This window comes from Centrocercus urophasianus, unplaced genomic scaffold, assembly GCF_019232065.1.
Source record: "Centrocercus urophasianus isolate 14NV4802_14NV808 unplaced genomic scaffold, USGS_Curo_1.0 seq_22, whole genome shotgun sequence".
NCBI lineage: Eukaryota > Metazoa > Chordata > Aves > Galliformes > Phasianidae > Centrocercus > Centrocercus urophasianus.
Window position 1 is genome coordinate 7,874,016 of NW_024884778.1, and position 20,101 is coordinate 7,894,116.

General features: G+C 37.4%; 1 protein-coding gene across 4 annotated transcripts in view; it reads left to right on the forward strand.

Moving 5' to 3' along the window:
- Window positions 1–2,905: 2,905 nt before the first annotated feature.
- The window catches only part of CFAP20DC (CFAP20 domain containing), a 61,595-nt gene continuing 44,399 nt past the window's right edge, over window positions 2,906–20,101 (forward strand). For 2 of the 4 annotated variants that reach the window (XM_042823298.1, XM_042823301.1), the window contains exons 1-6: window positions 2,928–2,951; window positions 6,798–6,839; window positions 7,704–7,799; window positions 9,670–9,759; window positions 10,244–10,337; window positions 12,278–12,350. In XM_042823298.1, the coding sequence (XP_042679232.1) occupies window positions 7,779–7,799; window positions 9,670–9,759; window positions 10,244–10,337; window positions 12,278–12,350 (278 nt within the window). In that variant the 5' untranslated portion in view covers window positions 2,928–2,951; window positions 6,798–6,839; window positions 7,704–7,778. Of the gene's footprint in view, window positions 2,952–3,047; window positions 3,110–6,797; window positions 6,840–7,703; window positions 7,800–9,669; window positions 9,760–10,243; window positions 10,338–12,277; window positions 12,351–20,101 lie in introns of those variants that run through there. The other 2 variants (XM_042823299.1, XM_042823300.1) reach the window with 2 other exon arrangements.

Consider the following 20,101-nt stretch of genomic DNA (forward strand, 5'->3'; position numbering starts at 1 on the left):
AGGCTAAGCAGGCCACAAGGCACACAGCGTGACCCTTCTCTGTAAGTCAAGAATGGCAAGAAGGATTTACAGAAAATTTCATAGAAAGCCACGGTGTCTTCTTTCTCACCTTAACTAGTACACAGCCCCCAAAACGCGACATGGACTACAGAATGAACTGGAGTGAACTAGAAAGACAAGGGACTGCCCTACAACGTGAACTTTCTGTCTAAAAAGGCATGTAATAGAACAACAGAATACAGATCAGACCGGCAAATGGTCATTAGAGGTGAAAGGGAGCTTTGCACAGGAGGGAGGCGACCTGGCATACATCAGCTGGCAGGCTGCTCCGAGTGTGAGCAACAGTATGCAATAAGGAAAAGTCATGAATGGATGAAGGAAATTACAGTATTATTCCTGTTGATACAAAGCCAAGTTATGCCAGTGGGGGTCCTTCAAAAATGGCTGCGTTTAATATCACACATCAAAACCTAGTGCATGTTGAACACTGTCCAAAATTAAATCAATTCAGTTCCCAGCATGACACTACTGACATCTTAGTATTTTAATTTAGGACTGAAGATCTAACCACACCTTGAGTTTAGAGCATTTACAGTAAGAATTGTCTGTATGTTCCAATTCACTGCTCTAAGACACAGTAAAAATCTATCCGCTGGAATACACTGTAACGTGTACAGGTTTCAGCTCAGAAAATTGAAGGGTAGCATTTGAAGGTAAACATATCTGAGCTCTCACAGTTCTCTCCACATTATTAGTCAACCACTTGCTGAACACTCACCATGCCTTTTCAGGACTTCAGTAGATACACTCTGCACAGAGGCCTAAAACATGTGGTCAAAGAGAAATACATAACCCAGAAGCTCAAACAACAACAGAAGATGATCTAAAGAAGTCAATATAACAAAGATCCTGATTTTCTAACCATTAGTTGCACAGTATTCCCACATTAACATACTCTCAAATTAAACCCTGGAGTACACAAGGACTGGGTCATAGAAGGGCTAAGTTTAATGACAAGGTTCCTTGCTGAGTTTACACTACCTGCAATTTTTGAGTGATAGGGTGTACCAAATATATATCAATACATACATATGCAAATATACATATATACATATATATATACACACATACACTTTTTTTTTTTTTTCCCAGTCGAACTGAAATAAGCAGGAATTTCTTCTTTCCCTCATAATACCTCTGAAATGTTTTCTCCAGCAGCTGGCAAAGGGAATTTTGGACTTGCACAGCCCAGCACTGCCCAGAGCTGGCAGGAAGCTGCTCCCACAGCTTTCACTCACAGCTGGCTGCCCCAACCTCTGTCTCTCCAGCCTGAACCCTGTTTTTTGACTCAAATTTCTCAGCTCCTCCAGCTATATGCCTGTCACAAAGGTTTCAGGCTTTTTAGATATAGAGTTATGTGTAAAAAAATTCAGGACAATTTCTAGTTAAACCACATAAAACGAACAACATAGATTCTGTTGTCTACAGAACTTCTCAAGGTTTTAACCTTTCTCTTGCTACTATATTTCTTTTGTCTTTGTTCTATTAGCTGCTTTTATTTAATAACTTGTAGCTCAGTTTTTAGCATTACTGTTTTCCTTATCTCCAATTCCCAAGAACTTTAAGCGGTCTAATCCAGCATATGATAAACTACACTGGATGTGTTTTCTTTGAAAATCCCAAGGTAAATTGAGAAAGTTTAAAAAACAAAACAAAACAAAACAAACAAACAAAAACTTATAACTGATTTGACTCATTCCATTCCTTGACAAAGCCAGGAGAGTACCTCTCAGGAGCAACGAAAGACAGTGACAGGACAAGGGGGGGTGGGAATGGCTTTAAACTAAAAGGGGATATTTAAATTACGTTAGGGAGAAATTCTGTACTCAGAAGGCAGTGAGGCAGCAGCACAGCTGCCCAGAGCTGTGGGTGTCCATCCCTCGAGGTGCTCAAAGCCATGCATGGGGCCCCGGGCAGCCTGAGCTGGTGGGGCAGCCAGCCCACATCACGGGGTTGGAGCTCTGTGGTCTTTAAGGTCCCCTCCAACCTGAGCCATTCTATGATTCTGTGAACAGGGTGAAGGTGGGCTGAGACACTGCCCAACAATCTGGTGGCTCGGCACCTTGATTCCATGTGTGACCTTCATCCCACCGTGACAGGTTACAGAGTCCTCAACAATCATTCCTTATAAAAACTTGAAGACACACTTTAAGAAAAAGGCATTCTGTTATTTTTTGTGAAAAGGCTGCAAAGTTCCACAAGGAAACGCTGTAATCAAAAGAGCAGTCACTCCAAGGATTGGATTCCACATTCCACCGTTCTTTAACAAATATCTCGTCCTGTAATCCTAGACCAAATTGGTCCCCTGACACCTTCTTCCTACAGGTCTTTGAAGCCATCAAGAGATCTTATTTTTGACAAAAGCTTAAAACTAACATGGCTGTCCTTACCTCTTTTTAAGACTGAAGAAACAGAAGTTAATTAATTTCTTAACAGAAGTTAATTAATTAATTAAGGGGCAGGGATGTGGCTTCCCACATTCTTCTCAAAAACAAACAAACAAACAAACAAACCACGAGTTAGTCTTTTAGATTAAGTGGCCAAAGAACTTTGCCAGGAGATTTCTTGGTCACATTTGTGCTTCACCGCTTCACGTGGCCGCCACGCACCGTGCGCACCCTGAGGGACACAAACGTCACCCCGCCAGGGCTCGTCCCAGCCCTCAGTCTGCATGATTACCCAGTTCTTAACTCGCTTTGTGGGAAAAAGCCTTGCGGGCGGCCCGCAACGAACCAGAACGCTCGGCTCCGCGCAGCTAACGGCCGCCAGCCGCGGCCCAGTCAACGAGAACGCCGCATCCCGCCCGCCGCCATTTTAAACGCGCCCATCCCCGCCCAGCCGCCCGCCTCCCCCGTAGGAGCGGCCTACCCTCCCAAGCCGCCCTCGCCCAGGTGAGACCCGGCCGGAGCCGAGCTCCGCGAGCCGAGCGACCCCGGCCCCGGCGGCGGGGGTGTGGCGGAGTGGGAGGGCCGAGACGGCGGAGGGGCGGGGGAGCGGCATGGCGGCACGGTGTCAGCGCTGTTGTGGCACCAGGCGCTGTGCGGGCTTGGTGCGTTTAAGCTCTGCTGCTGGCATAGGGACGCTGGTAGTCTTGCTGTAGTTTATTAATGGTCTTTCTCCCCGTTTATTACGTTAACTTGTGCGTTGAGAAAATGTATTGCCGTGTTGCAAACCCAGCTTTAAATATTCAATGTGTGAAATTCATTTGTCTAGAAGATGGTAAAACCCTTCAGCAGTGATGAACTGCTCTCCCTGGTGTGTCCCAGCCTGCCATAAACCAGCGCTGGCTTTGGTCCCGTGATGGTGAGCTGCGTAGAACAGCAAGGCTGGCTCTCAGCACTGTTCCCTGCCAAAAGCAGTGGGCTTAGGGCATTTTTCAGTGCAGATTAGTGGTAGGTGTGCCTTAACTTTGCCTTACACTTTTGTCTTTGGAATAGAAAAGTAAATAAATACAGATTTTTCAATTCTGGGACACTGATCAGAAAAAATAGTCATATGTTTGTGCACGTGGTCCCTTTGAAGTCAATGGACTGGCTGTGACTGGGAAGGTTTTTACCATGACTAGTATCCATGAGTCTGTTGTCTCACTGTCTGCCTTGGGGTTACAGCAGTACTCAGCAATCAGTAATATAAAGAAACCCAGAGGTCTGCTTACTGTTTGTTTAAAGTGTTGGAAGAAGGAAAAAAAATATATATAAGGATTCCCTAGAACTTTTGCCAGATCCTGAGTGGTTCATAAGAAAAAAAATGATTTGGGGCCATTTGGACTGCTGCTGCTTCATTTTTGGTTTGGGAAACATTGTGAAACTATCAAAGTCAGTGTACAGATCAAGACCTCGTGACATAAATCCTGATAGGAATCTGTTCTTCCAAAGATAAAGATATTTCATTGTTACATAATTTTATAAACTACATTCCTGATCGTTTGTTGACTGATACTTAAAGCCCCTATTTCCAATTGAACAAACATACATGGTTCAGGGTAATAGAAAGTAATCATGATCGGTGAAAGAAACATGGAGCTGCTGAACCACAGCATTCTACAGAGATGTCATTAAGAGCCTATTTATTTGAAAAATACACAAAAAGTGGAGGACTTATATTAAGATGCCATATAGTCCCTCTTTTTTCAAAAAGAATCCCTCTGGATTTCAAGTAAGCCCTCTTTACATGTTTAGGCTTTATAAAGAGTAGGAGAAGGAACAATGAAAAAAAGGAAAATACTGCAACTATCAGTTTTCCAACCTATTCTAAAGCATAGTTTTCTTTAACTAAAAGACAACATATTTAAGGCATCATCAAAGCGCCTCTTTAATATTATCACTGTAATTAATTACACTGTAAATAAGTAATTCACTTAGTATTTTTAGTAGCTATCAATCTTAATAGCAAAGATATTCTCTAGTCTTCTTTTGCAGTAACTTCATGGAAACTGGGAACTAACAAGTAATATGTGATCAAAAATATCTCACTTGCAGTCTTCTGTGTCTGTATGAAAAGCAAGCTGACGTTTCCCTGATGCATTCGCAGTAATCAGCTTTGTACTGTAAATGAGTTGTCCCAACACAACTATTTACCAACTTTGGATCTAATTCACCTTTAGCTGAAGTTACAAAGAGCCATGTCATTTTGAATTTGAGTTAGGAGGCTTCTCTAAATCTGTTCAAAATATATTCTGCAAATTAATAATTAACTAGCATATACGTGTGTCCGTTCAAAAAACAACTGCTTTGGTGAAAAATGTTAAGCCACATTTTAAGCAATATGCTTTATTTGATGACTTGAATATTAAAGATTTCTAGTTGTGAGATTTGTAGTCCCACAGTAAGTGCTCTTTGCCTCACAGATTTTTTGCATTTTTATTACCACTGCACTTTGCACTTACTGTTATCTCTTTGTATATATTTCTGTGATCCATTGAAAGTCTTTATCTGATCATGTTCTCTACCTTTTCTTAAGCACATCATCTCAGCTTTTCTGTTCAGGCATGTTTTCTCCACTTAAACTTGAAAATGATCAGCATAAGGGTCTTATTGTGATATCTGCATGTCTCCATTGTGTTTTACCAGTGCACTCACACTCTTTTGTGCTTAGAGCCAACCAAGAACTATTTCCTTTCAATACCATGTGGAGATGAATTAGCATGATGTCAAGCCAAAGCTAATAAGCACTGCTGAGAGACAAAGTGTATTAGTACAGCATTGAACCCAATATATCAACATGGCTTCCACCTACCTTGCACTTCACACACAGCACTTTGCACCTATTTTCAAAACTGCAAGCTGTGCTGTTGGTGGATTGGGTTCTGTGAAAAACACATTATGAGAAAACAGTAAAGAAAATAAAGAATTACTTTCCATATCTTCTGTGTAATTCTAAATACAGCAGTACGTGCGAATGCTGTAGCTTCCTGCCCTGCCTTCCCTCCTGAAAGGTGCTGTGCCAAGGAAGACGGAACTTGGCCCCTTCATCATGCATGCTAATATTTCTTCCAAAATATATAGTATGACTACAGTCAGCAGAAGATTTCTGACCACAATAACACTGGTAGTAATCTCTCAGAGACAAGCTGTTCTGTTCAGTCCTAGGACTTGACACATTACATACAGTGACTCAGACCTAAATAAATGTGAGGAATCCTGGTATATTGTTTTTGCCTGAGGTATAATAAGGCATGGCAGAGCCACAGAATACATAAGGGTTATGTTAGATGCATGATGCCTGGCCAAACTGGAACTGAGCTTTAAAGCAACAGTCAAAGTAAAGGATTTGCTCCAAGGAAAAATAGTGTCTTCCTTTGTACCTCCTTCGCTCAGTAATATCTATAGCCTAGGAGGCCAAGACTTCCCGCTTTCCCTTCACCAGCAGTCCTTCACATTTAGCTCTGGCAAAGCGAATCGAAATGGTAGGTCACTAAGATTAGTTCCTCAGTTCCCACTAAGACATGAATAATGGAATTTTGAGTAGTTTGGCCTTGCCCAAGGCTTGTAGGTTACTGCAAAGACAAGACTGCCAAAAAAAAAAAAAAAAAAAATGTAAATAGTGATTTCCCAAACACTCTCTATGTATGCAAAATGAGTACATACAGAAGGAATCATACTTGTTCTAGAAATGCTTTCACATTTCTGAGCTATTAGTTTAATGTAGTCACTGTTAAAGGGAAAAAAAATAGATTTTATCTGGAAATTTTAGATAAAAATTATGTAAAACAGAATAATGCAACTTGTTTGTTGGATGTGTGGTGACAGTATGAAAGTAACGCAGTCAGAATACTTACTGGTTTTTGATAGGCTCATCACAACTTCTGTGTTTTCTAAATTTCATTTTATTCCTAATCAAAAGGTTGCAAATGAACTGATGTTTCTGGCAGCAGCATGAAATAAGTTTCTAATTTCTGATTTTTCTTTCCATTTTTATTTCATTTAGCATTATGACTCACAATAATTGCCCCTGGTTAAAATAGAATGCTGTTTAAGAGTAACAGATTTCATCGTATTTCCTAAGCGAACGGTGATATACTTTCTGAAATAGAATGCTGTTCTAATTCCTCAACTGTTTGAATTGTTTATGAAGTCGCTGAATTCCTAATTTATTTGCAGTCGTCTCTCATTTTATAATATTGTAAACATTTTGTCACTTTCTGGTTGTGAGAGCTCAGCATTGTAACTAAAGTGTTCTTGAGAAGTGATTCTTATATTCTCTTGGTCAGCATATCATTGTTTTGATCTTTAAAACAGAATTTCAGGCTCTGAAGAACTCCAGAAAGTGAAACTAATTCTGTAAGTACTCTGTGCTGCAGTGATGTACATAACCAAGTTACATCAAATGAGCTAGAGGCACCATCTTGTGAAATGCTGCTTTCTGTGTGTAGATGAGCATTCTGTTCACACAGGAAAAGCCTCTTGCGAGTGGTTCTACCTGTTCTTTAAGACAGACTTTTATGTTCAGGGTCTCTTCCCTTTCTGCTGACTTCAGGTGAAATTGCAGATACTCAGCATGATCAAACAGAGAAGTGGGAGGCTTCCTTACCAATCCCTTCACTTTCTACTCCTCTGATTCTCCAACTGCTGGCATCCCTTAACTCTGTTGACATTAGCAGCTCTCAGAATAGCCAAGCAAGTGCTCAGTTTGAGCCGTAGACTAATCATCCTCAAAGGAGACTGCTGAGTTTGAAAGAAAGATAATTTTGCCTAAGAAGTCCCTGCCAAAGATCTCTAGATGGAGTGGTTTCTATTGCAGCTGTTCTGTATGACTGTTTTCCTGTATTAAATGTTGAGCCCCTCTTAATGGAGTTCTGATGTTTTCCAGTGAGCACTGGTTATCAAGGAATAGTTTTTAAAACTGTGTATGAGAGGTTATTTTCACATATTTTTAAAGCATGAAGAATCCTTCATTGTTAAAAATAACAGCTAATGATAAAATTAGTGTTTTAACTTGGAATGTAAGGAAAGGCAGCATTAAGCAGCCAATGTATAAAAAAGTATTATCTCTGGTAGCCCCGTAGCCCTCCTATGTAGCTGATTTTCTTCTCTTGGAAAATACTCAAGAGCAGTATTCATATCTTTTACAGTAATTGTGGTTTTTTGCGTTCGGATTTTTTTCATGTCAAATCCTGTACAAAGTTTTTATTTTTTTATTTGCAGGGTAATGCATGTCTTTACTGATAGAAAACCTGAAGTTGTTTTTTTTTTTTGCTGTGAAAGCTAGAAAACTGGAAAATGTTCAAAAATCACTATCAGGTAAAACAGAAATAGTTTTATTTTGTACCCTCATTCATTTCATCTTTGAGAGAACTCAATTAAAATGGCTTATTTGCAAGGAGAGGAAAAGTCCAGACAAATGTTTTATCTAGTTTAACTGTTCAGTATTTTTACAGAAATGTTATGAAATAGTGGGTGCCTGCTGGTGCTATCAGGTCTGAAATAGACACCAATGGAGATAGCAGCAGTTTCTTATCTGCTTCCTTCCATATGGGCCAGAGAGGGTCCATCTCCTCCCCCCCAGTCCATACCCCAAACTAGCATTTCTGATGTGTCTGCAGTCATGCAGTCTGTCTCAGCTTTATTTGGTATTCCTGCCCTGCAGGACTGTACTCCCCAAAAGATGCCTCCTACTGCCCCATCAGTTTCTTGCATAACTCTCCCAACCACCCATGAGATCCAGCCATCCATCACAGCACTGTCAGTAATAACTTCTGTCAGCTCCTCACATCAGTGCTTGTTATGTTCAGCATTCTCTCACGTCACATCCGATAGTTTTCTATGTCCTTTTCAGTCAGTTTAACTGAAGCAGGGTCTACAAGGGCTGCAACATTACCAAGATGTGTATGTTTACATTTTGGACAAAACTCCACTTGTTTATAAAGATTTGCTACAGACATACACTAGTTGACAGATAACTGTTTTTTCTAACTTTCTGACAGCTTGAACTGATAGTCCTTAAATATGTCTGATAACATTCACATCAGTAATTCATCATATATTTTAATTTTTTTTCATCCATTATGAATATAAAATATGTATATTAAAGATGCTGTTTATGGAATGCCTTTTTAAATCTCCTTAGAACTTAGTCACTGGGGTTTAGCTGCCACTTGGGAGGGGGGGGAAACAGGATGGAAATCTATAGACAGTGCAGAGTTTATGTTCCCTGAAAGCATAATTTGAGCATTTATTTTGTTGGCAAGACTGCTCACCTCTCTTGCTCATACTGACTTCTGTACGATTGTTTGGGCAGCTGAGCATAAGGAGCATTGGGAAGTACTTGCAGCTAAGAATTAGAAGGGAGAGATGACAGTTGTAGAGATTGATTGTGTCAAAGGCGCTGCCAAAAAAATGTTGATCAAATGCTGATCGTAGTCTGAGTCCATCAGAAAATATTTTCTATGACTTGTAACATGAAAAAAAGCAGATAATTCCCTAAGAGCTGCTATAGCCTGTTTCCCTAAACGTGCATGGTTAGAATGTTTGCTGTCTAATAGGGCATGTGCTCAATGTAAGGAGTTTTTATCTGGCAGAGGTAACCATAATCTCTTTCCCATATTATTTCTCTAGTTCCAAATAAAGGCTGCAGCAAAGTGCTGCTCTTATCTGTATGCAGTGATCCTGTTAGCATCTGTCTCCTATCAGGTCACTTAATTCAGCCCAGAAATTTTTATGCATTTTATGAACTGCTCTATCAAATCAAGCTGGAATTTAGTATCTACTAGTAATGTTATAGGGAGATGTCTTTGACATACTTACATGTGTAGACAGAACCAGCATGACTAAATTAGTTTTCTTAGGAAATTGGACAAAACATGAAATATACAAGGGATTTTTTAACATTTAGAAGTTTTAAATCTCTATTTGGAGAGTTGTAGCAATAAAGCATATTTAAGTATAAGTGGTCAATCTCCAGCATCCTCTCAGAATTTTTACAATAGATTTGCTTTTTAGATCCTCTAGTAAATACATGTATTGTTATTAATGCACTTGTCTGACTGATCAGTAATACTGAGCATAGTAACAGACCGTTGTGGGGCAGGATCGGTCCTTATATTCTTGATCAGTGATGATGCTCTGCTGAATATTTGATTAAATTACGCATCCTTAAACCATTTCATCATAGGGTGGCCCATCTGTTGAAATATTCAGTGCTCAAGGCAAAAACCCAGGAGCAAAATGGAGGATTTTTGGTAATCCATCAGCTATTCGGAAAGTAAGTTTTTAATGAAATTTATAAATGTTACAGTATGGAATTTAGGAAAAGGTGGTGAGAGTTTTAACCTGACTGTGGAGTTGCCACAATTCTGTCATATAAGCAGTCATAATTAGTCATATCTAGTACTTTATTCCTGTTTGCAGACTGTGTTTGTTGCAGTGTAATCTTACAGTTCAAATATTTAAAAAGGACTGATTTTAAAAGTAATTTTACTATTTGATATCTAATGGATTGAGTCAGTCCTACTAGATTGTAGATTGTGTTAGTCAGCACTGTTTGTTCATAATATGAGCAAGGAAATGACAGATTCTGATGTATTGTATTACAACCATCATCTCTGAACTATCATACTTGCTGTGCTATGTCTTACACTGAATTCTGCTGCTGTATTTAACTAAAACTGCACGTTGGCGATATGGTTGATTGTAAGGTGAGGAATTATATTATAATGCTGATAATTATTTATTGTTCTTTTTTGTAGGAATACGATAAAGAAACAAAGGGCTTTGTTTTTGTACTTGAAGGAAGCAGTCAATTAAACAGAATGCAGCTACCAAAGGAAACCAGACAAACTCGTAAGTATCAGAGAATGAAATATCTGTGGTGCTGTTCTGATTATCAAAGTGGTTATCTTGAAATGTAAAACTTTATTCTCCCTTCATTTGGGCTTAATTCAGTATTAACAAAGTGGTTTTTCATCAACTTCCTAGGAGATCAGCTACAATTAAGTAGAGGGCAGAGAAAATGCCCTATTGAAGTTCTTTATGGAAGGTGCTTGGTCCCATTCACATTGTCCTTGTTCACCTGCATTTGTTTCTGTATCTGATCCTGCTACACACTGATGCCCAGCAAACTAGTTGTGATGCAGTTGGAAAAGGTAGATAAGCTTTAGGAGTATGGAGGACTGTGTTGAAACACTTTTTCCACTTCAATTTGACTAATAAAAGATGTCATCACAATATATAAATTGTCTATTAACTGAATCACCTTGTTGTGACTTTTCACTCAAAAAGGAATCTCAAAAAGCAGCATGAATAATGCTGTATTTTTATATATTCTATATTCCTTATTCAAGTATGTCTTTGTTATCGAGTCAAAGTTCTTAGCACACCAAATTATAGTCAAGTATGTTGCATTTCAAGAGATAGATCTGCTTGTTAAAATCAAAATCATTATATTCAGTGGACAAAAAGCAATCATCTTAACTCATGCCTCAAATTCCACTGCAAAGCGTTGTACCTTATAAGGCTTATAGCAGTGTTCTATGCTGGTTTAGATCTAACCACTTGATTTTGAAGAAAAATTGAGATGGTGATTTTACTTGAGTGAAACAGGAATCTTCTAATACACTTCTCATGCACACTATGCAATTACCAATTAATACTATTTATCTCAAACTTACATAAAAATAATGAGAAATTGTTTAGTTTGGTCATGCATTAAAGCTTTGAAAAGTAATCTGATTTTCATGGAAGAACTTTAGTATTACTTTCAGTATCATAGATATTAGACTAATGTATCCTTCTGGGAAATCCAACTTTAATTTGTCTATTGCCAATATTAAAATAAACTATTACTGTCTAAAATGAGGATTGAGAATTACTGTTGGGGATGATCACAGCTAAGAATAGTTTGGTCTTAAATTAACTTCAGCTAGCACTGTGGTACCATAGTCAAATTCCCATCGTGTGCCAGTTTTGTCTCTTTCTCTCTTCAGGTATGTGCCTGAAGTATTTCATTTTTATCAAATACACGGTCTCCAAGTTGTAGTGCTATCTAGCAATACTCTAAAATAAAATACATTAAGTATATAAATACAATTTGAAATCTTAAGCTGTCACTTCAGCATTCTTTAGAAGAAAAAACACTGCTGTTGAATATTCCAAGGCAATGAACACCAGTATTTGTCCTCACTGATGAAGTAGTTAATAAAAAAAATGCAACATTCAATTCACACAACTTTATACTTTGTTTTCCTTTAAATTCTAAGGTTCACAGAAACCTGAGAGTTTTCTTGCATTGCCACAGTTAAGCCTCCATTGAACGTTGCTGTAATAAACTGGATTTGTAGTCAAGGTTGGGGTTTTTGGTTTTGTTTTTTTTTTTTTTTTAAGAGTCATTTAAGAAAGATTGTAGAAAGTGTGAATTGTCAAAAATGTAAAAGGGAACTTCACATGACTTTAGGATAATCTCGATATGAATGTATTACTTTGCGATTAATACAGGATTTTTGACGTCCACATGCTCTTGGAATGCAATGTAGAATTGTCATTAGCAAATAAGTTCCTTGTATTTCATGAGAATTCCTGTGAAACTACAGATGAGACCTTTAAAACAACACTTCCACTGCAATTTTAATTGGCTTTTTTTTTTTTTAATGTTCATGTATTTCATTAACCTAGAAAAATGGATCTTGCAGAAGCATCACTACAGAACAGCACTGCAGTTCTTGATGGTGAAATATGATGCATGCACAGAGGACATTTTTGATTATTTTTTTTCCCCCTGTTTCTAGTGGGACTGATTCAACCATTCCTGACACTTCAGATTTTGGTGCCATTGGGACAAGACTTCTCCACTGAGTTACTGTAAGATGCATAATATTTCCTTGAACATTTAATGTAAAGTGGATGCCTGAATGCAGCCGTTAATTGTAATGGCAGATTTTCCATTAAAGCACAGTGACTTATCAAGTCAATAAGATGTAATTAAGCTAATGAGATCATTATTTCTTGGATATTTGAACTGCTGACATTCCTGTGAAGATGGAAAAAAAAACTTGAAATTAAGAACAAAGATGGTAAAATTCTGAAGAAATGGGACGCGAATTTATTGAACAAAATAGTGGCTCACATAGATCTCCTGAAAATTCATCTAAAAAAAATTATAATATCTATTCCCAGGGCCCTTTGCTTCATGGCAAAATATATGTATATTCTGATAATTGGATCAACAAAAGAAATATTATGCCATTAGAAGCCCTGCTAGTATAGACAGGTTAAATGATACATAATTAAGCTGAGTAAACTCAATGGTGAATTTTATTCTTGTTTGTCTTTCTGTACTTTTTCTGTTCTTTGATGAATTTCCTGTTTGTAGTTCTAGTTACACTTCCTGCTCCTCTGCTTTTAATTGCTGTATCACTTTGAAAAGTGAGTAGCAAAAAGGATTAAATAAACAAGATATGTCATGCAGAAAACAGGAACCAAGTACACAGATTTGCTTCTCACAGGCTTTCTACAGACAGATGGTAGAGGCTTAGTGCCAGGTTTGTGAACATTTCTTTAGATTGCTCGTGGTTTTGTACTGGGTTTGGTTCTGTTAAGGTTCTGCTGCTCACCTACACCTCTTACCAAGAACTTCACTTTTCTTCCATTTCTTTTCCCCATCACTTGCTTTTATTTTTAAATAACTGTGAGAATTCCAATTTTCTACCACTCATTCCATCTTTGTCTGCCCTTTCCCTTTTGAGCTCATATCTTAGTTCTCTCCTCTTACGTGCATTGCATTTACCATCTATACTGCTGAAATAATCCCTTTTAATATATCTTCATAGTTGTTGGGGGTTTTTTTCCTACAAAAGAATAAATACTAATTTAGTGCTGCTTCACTACTTAATTATGTTATGATAAAATTGTGCTTGTTCTGATAATTACTTAAGTACACCAATGCATTTAAAGTAAATGAAGCTTCCTAAAGGTGTATACACAGAAGATAAAAATTTATTTGAAAAAATTAATGTGTTACATTGGAAATCAGCTGTAATTTATTGATGTGCCAATAAACTATGCAAAGTCTTGCAAAATAGACACTGCGTTTCATGCTGACAGACTCCTGGCAGTCCTACCACTAATAATAGATGACTACCATTCACTTTTTTTTTTTCTAATATTTTGAAATAAATCTTTGGCTCATTTGTGGATTAATGCTTTTGCTTCTTTGAGTTTCATGGTTCAAGGTGGATTCTTACATACTCCAACTATTTACTACTGAATCTTTGAATAGCTCCACATGAAAATTTGTAGATGCTGCTTGCTATATTACATCTACTCTAAGTAGAGAAAACGAAAACCACACTTTGCCAGGTTTTAAGAATCGTACATGCAATGCTCCATGCAACATTTCTTCACCTCCCATTCTGCATAGACAGAAATAGCTATGAATTTAGTTTGAGCATCATCCTCTTCTGGATTTTATGTAGTGATTCATCAGCAAACAATTTCTGCAAGGCCATTTATCTCTGCTGGCATCAGTGGAGCTCATCCTTCCAACTTGCTCCTATGAACTGGTCATGTGAGATTCCTGTCATAAATACTAAACATACAAATAACTGTTTCAGTTATCTGTCGTGCTTGTTGTTTGGAAAAAAAAAATAAGCAGAAATGTAGATATGTTGTTATGGGGCATTAATAGATGAATATCACCACATGAACAATCTATATATCAATCTGCTTAACGGATATGTAAAATAAATTGTGAATTAAAAATCTGGTGAAGCACAATGAAATCCAAACCATGGTGATGAGCATTTCATGCATGCAGCCTTTTTGAAGCAAATAATAGCAAAGCTATTAGTAATTCTGGGTATAGCCATCTGCTGTAAATACAGTAGCTGGTTGTTAAACCCTCAGCATTACAGATTTTGCTACCTTTCTGAAACGCAGAAGTAACTCAGTGTTTGGAAAATATTTGTGCATAAAAGAAAACAGCATCTGGTTGAGTTAGTATTCTTGGTTTAGTTCCCAATATATGGACATGTGCAGGTGCCAGCACTTCTGCTTGGCATCTCTTCAAGCACAAATACATTCGTTCTTCTTAAAGTACTCTAATGCCAGTCATTTGTTATACTTCATTTTTTACAGGTTTGCTTTATATGTTCTATGTCATATGAAATTAGTAAGTTACATAGTAAGATTCATAGCAAAGGAGTAGAGCTTCTAATGTGAGAAAATAGACTTCTACATTGTCCCATTGCTACCCCAACAAAAGAAAATACAGAGAAAAGTGGAGTTGTCTGAAGCACGATCAAGAATATGAGCTCAATTTCTGGTTACATACTGAAGTGCTACATAGGCTTGTATGCATCCTTGTAATTCTCCCTACCTTTTCTCTTCCCCAGGTTCTTTTATAGAGTGTGTGGGAATAACATTTAATAATCTACTTTCAAAATAAATTAGTAAAAGTCAACATTGATAATGTTACTTTTAAACACACAAAGATTTACAATAGGAGTGAACTTCAAAATATATTGACTTATCAGGCTAGTTTGTGCTGACAGGACAAATTTAGTGTTTGTTGAGTTATCCTGATGCTGCATAGAGGTCAGTTTAAGAGAGAGAACGTGTTTGACAAAAAAAGAGAAGTTTCTCAATTCTGCATTTGGGCATCCAGTCAGGATAGAAGTATGCAATAATAAATTGTGTTTCAGCTTATGTATTAAAGACAGAGCTGAACACATTTCTAACTCATTCTTGTCAAAATACTCTGCAGAGAAAGCCAATATCATAATCTGTTATGGAGAGGATTCTTTGTGAATAACAGTTTGGATACAGAACCGTGTTGTGATGGAAGGAAAGTATTCTTGTCTAGATGCTAATAAATATTTACTGAGTAGAGGTCAGTCCCCTTTATAGTACTGCCTCATTCTGGGTACCAACTTGGAAGAAGGTAGGAATGAAATTTGCCAGGGGTACCGAAAGCTAACAACTATCCAACTGTTATATAGATACACATGTCTTTTCCCACATTGGCAAGAAAAGTAAACTCAACTGAAGGCTTATCGATACCACTTCAGATCTTTCAGATTACATGGCAAGTTTTGTTTTTGTTTTTTGTTTTTTGTTTTTTTTTTTTAAATCATAACAATTGTTTTCCTTCATCTGATATCATTAATGCAATTACTCCCACAACTGGTTCCTCCCTGATTCTTGACAGCTTTCTTCTCAATTTGCTGTAGTTACATAGAGATACTAGGGTTTGTTTCCCTTATTTTCTCCTCACAACCATGAGTCATTAGGAAAAATATAAGAAAATGCTGCAGCCATTCACAGAATCAGATAGTGGTTGAATGTGGAAGAAGCCTCCAGAGACTGTCTAGACCAGGTTACAAGTCTCAGCAAGGATGAGGAGTCCACAGAGAATCTGAGCAACCTGTTCCAGTGCTCAGTCACTCTTACAGTACTTTTTATTTCTATTTATATAAACCTTCCATACTGATGGGATTATTTCACCCCGTATGCAGGACTTACATTCTGCAATTTAAAGTTGAGAATCTGTATTTTAAATTTGATCCCTCTTTTTCTTAAAAAAGCTTCTGCATGCATCAAATTTAAGGCTGGTACTTATTCCTTGTTCACATGTTTGGGGGTTTATAATATAAAGAGATACTCTTGATTTACCAAATAAGTGAGAACTCAGTTTTAAATTCCAGAACATTCATATTAAGTTTTAAGAAGTTTTCTGTCAAAGTTCAGCTAATTACATATAGAGGATCCTGCAGATGAAAAGGGCATTAAATGCCTGCACGACTTAGGCATTTGCACCCGCTCACAGTAAGTTTTATTGCAGGGCTTGTGAACAGTTCAGCAGAATATAGATTATTACACCTTATTTCCATTTTTCAAACTGTTGTTTTTGAAAATACAGGTTTATTGCTTTCAAATCTTCCGTAAGCAGAACTCACTACATTTATATTGCTAATTTATTCACAGACACCATAATAGCTTGAATTGCGAGTTACATGCCATAATAATTAGTCATCCTCTTAGCTTTAGCAAGAAATGTGATAAATTATTCATCTTAGTCTAAGGACCCAGCATGCTTTTAGGTACAGAACAATTAGAAAAATGAATCTTTGTCTTGCAAAGGTTAGACCAGCCTTTCCAAATTAGAAGCAGAACACACGCTAGTTCTACCACATTCTTCTAACTGTATTGAAGTTAATGGAAAAGACTGAAGGTAAACTTCATATAACAAATTCATCTGGTGAGATTATTTGGAATTCTGATGCTTAGCAAGAATGAGGTTTGCTCCTTGAATTTTTTGAGTCAAGCATGAAATACAAAAACACAAACATTCTTAGAATATGTTAAATTCTTTAGCTTACTGCAGAGATTAACTCATATACTTGTAAGTAAACAACTTTTTTTAATCATTCTTCCAGTCATCATTTTCACTAATGCAACAGCACAGCATGCATGGTATTTTAGGAAATACATTCCAAATGAGCAGCGTTCTACTTGTCAGATTTCAAAGGATTTGTGCAATTATCATAGAACTGAAAACAAAATGCACAGTCCTAGTTTAAAAATCTGTCACTAGTTACACCAACATTTGTTCTGAAAAAGGGTAGTTGTTTTTCTACTGCCTAATCAGGATAAAGGCTTTTTCTATTGTTTGAGCTTTTTCTTAAAGCTTGCAAGCATCCAGATTTACTTCCTGCCTGTTGGAAGTATCTGTTTTCCTTGGCTCCCTGAATTTTTTCAGTAGCACATAGTTCCCATTCTTTTTTCTCCAGAATTTTCAATTCCCTGTTACCTAAAGATTTTTGTTCTTGCTGTGCCTCTTAAAAGCTCTTCAGTTCATCTTTCTCCAGTACCTCCTGAGACCATCTGGATCTTCCTTAACACCCTTCTCTTCTGTGCCCTTCTTGAGTCCATATCTGAGCACCATTTGGGGGGGTAATGCTGGATCTTTCTTTTTCAGCAGCCTGTCTTTCAGTATTTGAACGTGTACCCCCTCTGTGCAGCATGAATCACTTGTTTCTCTGAAAGTTACTGAAAGGGGAATTAGTGATATTTGCATGGCTGAGCAGATAAAGATGGGTACAAAATTGTTTTCTTGGAGAAACTGGTACCGCTTCAGCCAGGGCTCTCTCAGACATTGGAACTGTTTCCCTTCAACAGCTATAGACTGTTTTTAACATACTTATGCAGAAGGTTCTTCCATTGAACCCCTCTCCCTAGTCTTCTGCAACCATAGAACAAGAATATTCTCTAAGCAGTATTTTCTTGTTTCTCCAGTTATTGAAAGGGAGAATTGAAAATGTTTATTTTTTTTTTTTTAAGATAAAGAAGATTTGGTTAAAAACCACAGGTTCTAGGTTTGTTTCTAAATGGATACATTTACCACTGCTGGAAAGAAAGAAGTGAAGGTGGTGGGGCAGAATACACATCCTGAAACACCGAGAAAAATCACTCATACATGGAGATCCAGGTGTCTAAAGAAGTTGAGCATTGTCAATTTTCAGTTATTTTCATGTCAGTCTCTTCTATAATAATTTATAAGGAAGTGTATGTTAAAAAGCTATCATATCCTGATGTAATTAAATCAGAGAAGACATATTTCTGAACAATACATGAACTTTCAGGTTCTGAATAGTTTACAAAGATGGTAAACTGCTAAGAGCAAGAGCAGCTTTTATTTATCCACAATACAGGTAGAAGAAATAGCACTCAAATAAGTGTAATTACAAAGGATTATGAGGTGCATCTTTTCAAATGGCAGCAGCAAAGAAAAACTGTGAGCACTCTGACAAGTTAATAGTTCAGGAAGACAGGAAGAAAAAAGTGATGAAGGTCAGTTAGAATGTCCTCTTTCGAGGTTTAAAGAACTGCTTGAGTCAATCCCTCAAACTGCCCACCCCTTTTTCTTTTGCAGTTCAAAGAAATGAAGGAGTAATAATTGTTTACCTAAAAAGAAAATTGCTGGCAAAGTTGTGATCTGACGTACAGCAGTAGTGATCATAAGTAAGAGCAGAGTGAGGTGCACAGTGATTCAAGGGCTTGCAGCCTTACAGAGTGGTTGTCTCCATGTAGGTCTCACTGTCTCAATTAATGCTTAAAAGTAATATTTTCCAAGTCATAGGAGGACTCAGTGTGGGAATGAAGAACTGAAGCAGGGAAGTAGGTGACTGCTGAACATGTGTTATTAAGAGCAATAAGGAAAGTGGAAACGTCTATTGTGAGGTGTTTCTAACACTCAAGACTACAGACATAAAGTTTTTGAATGGCAGTATTCCTTCACAGTCCTAAGAAATACCCTGAAGGTAATTATTTTGAGCCGTACCACAGTGTCTTTGCTTAATTATGTCGTGATCTGTTGGAACTAATGGGAGAGATGTTCTCTTTTGTTAACTTTCAACTTGCTAGGGAGCAAGTCCTTTTCAACTTACCACATAGGTACATGACTTAATGAATAGAGTATATCTTAACATGGTGGTAGATTGTGTCCTGTGATGTTACAGAAGTGTTAGCGTTTTTTTTTTTTTTTTTTTTTTTTTTTTTTTTTTTTTGGACTACTGGATCAATTTAAGTAACTTCAAGTAAACTGAATCCTGTGTATGTTTGTGCAAGGACAGGCAGCAGCAGATATTTGCTTTAGACCCAAGAACAACAGCAGTTACAATCCAGAAATAAAGAAGGAATCACTTACCTCTTTCCAAGGATCAGGACTCCCTGAACACTCCAAAGCAGACAGCCTCCAAGTAGACATACTTCTCTTGCAGCTGCTGGGCCTTAAATGCGGTTAGGGAGGGGGTGGACCCAGGGTCACACACATGAATTGCTTCCACCTGTGCTCCCAGGGCTGGCTGTACTTCTTTGCCAGGTGCTCAATCACTGGTTCAGGTCATGACCTAACAGTTGCCATCCAGTTAGTTGGTAGAGTTTGTTGTTCAAAACGTTCAAGTAAAGTAAATAACATGATCTGGTGTGAGCAAGAAAATGTAGTTCTTTTTAAAGGGCAGACTTTTTAGCAGTTCATATAACTCCGTAATTAGAATAAATGGATTAAATGTGATACATTTGTTTATGATTAAGGTATTTATTACATACATATAGCAGGTGCGAATATAACCTTTTCTTTGTAAATATGAAAGGACTGATTGTCTTTCTGAAATAGATAAATTTATGGAATGAAAAAGAAAGTGCAGAGAATAACAGTCAATAAACTGAATAACAGACAACAGAATTAGCTACAGGCATAAATAAGTGCATGGTAAGGGTAATTTGTTTTGATTCTGGAAAAGATATTTGCACTGAACTTTCCACTTATTAATACTCATTAGAATATATACATGTATACTTCATCTATGCTGAGGAAATCAAAAACTATTTTCTAGAGTTACAGTTTTCTAAGTGAATTGATAGAGTTGGCTGTGTTTCAGAAGAACTTCCCATAAACAGAATTTATTACAAAACTGAGAGAGAAAAAGCCACACAGATAAGGTGATGTCAAAACCAAGATGTTAACATATTAATAGAAGTTCTGTGAACGTGTTAGAAGAATTAATGACCGTTTCAAGAATGTTTTGGTTTGGTTTTCTTGGTTTGTTGGTTTC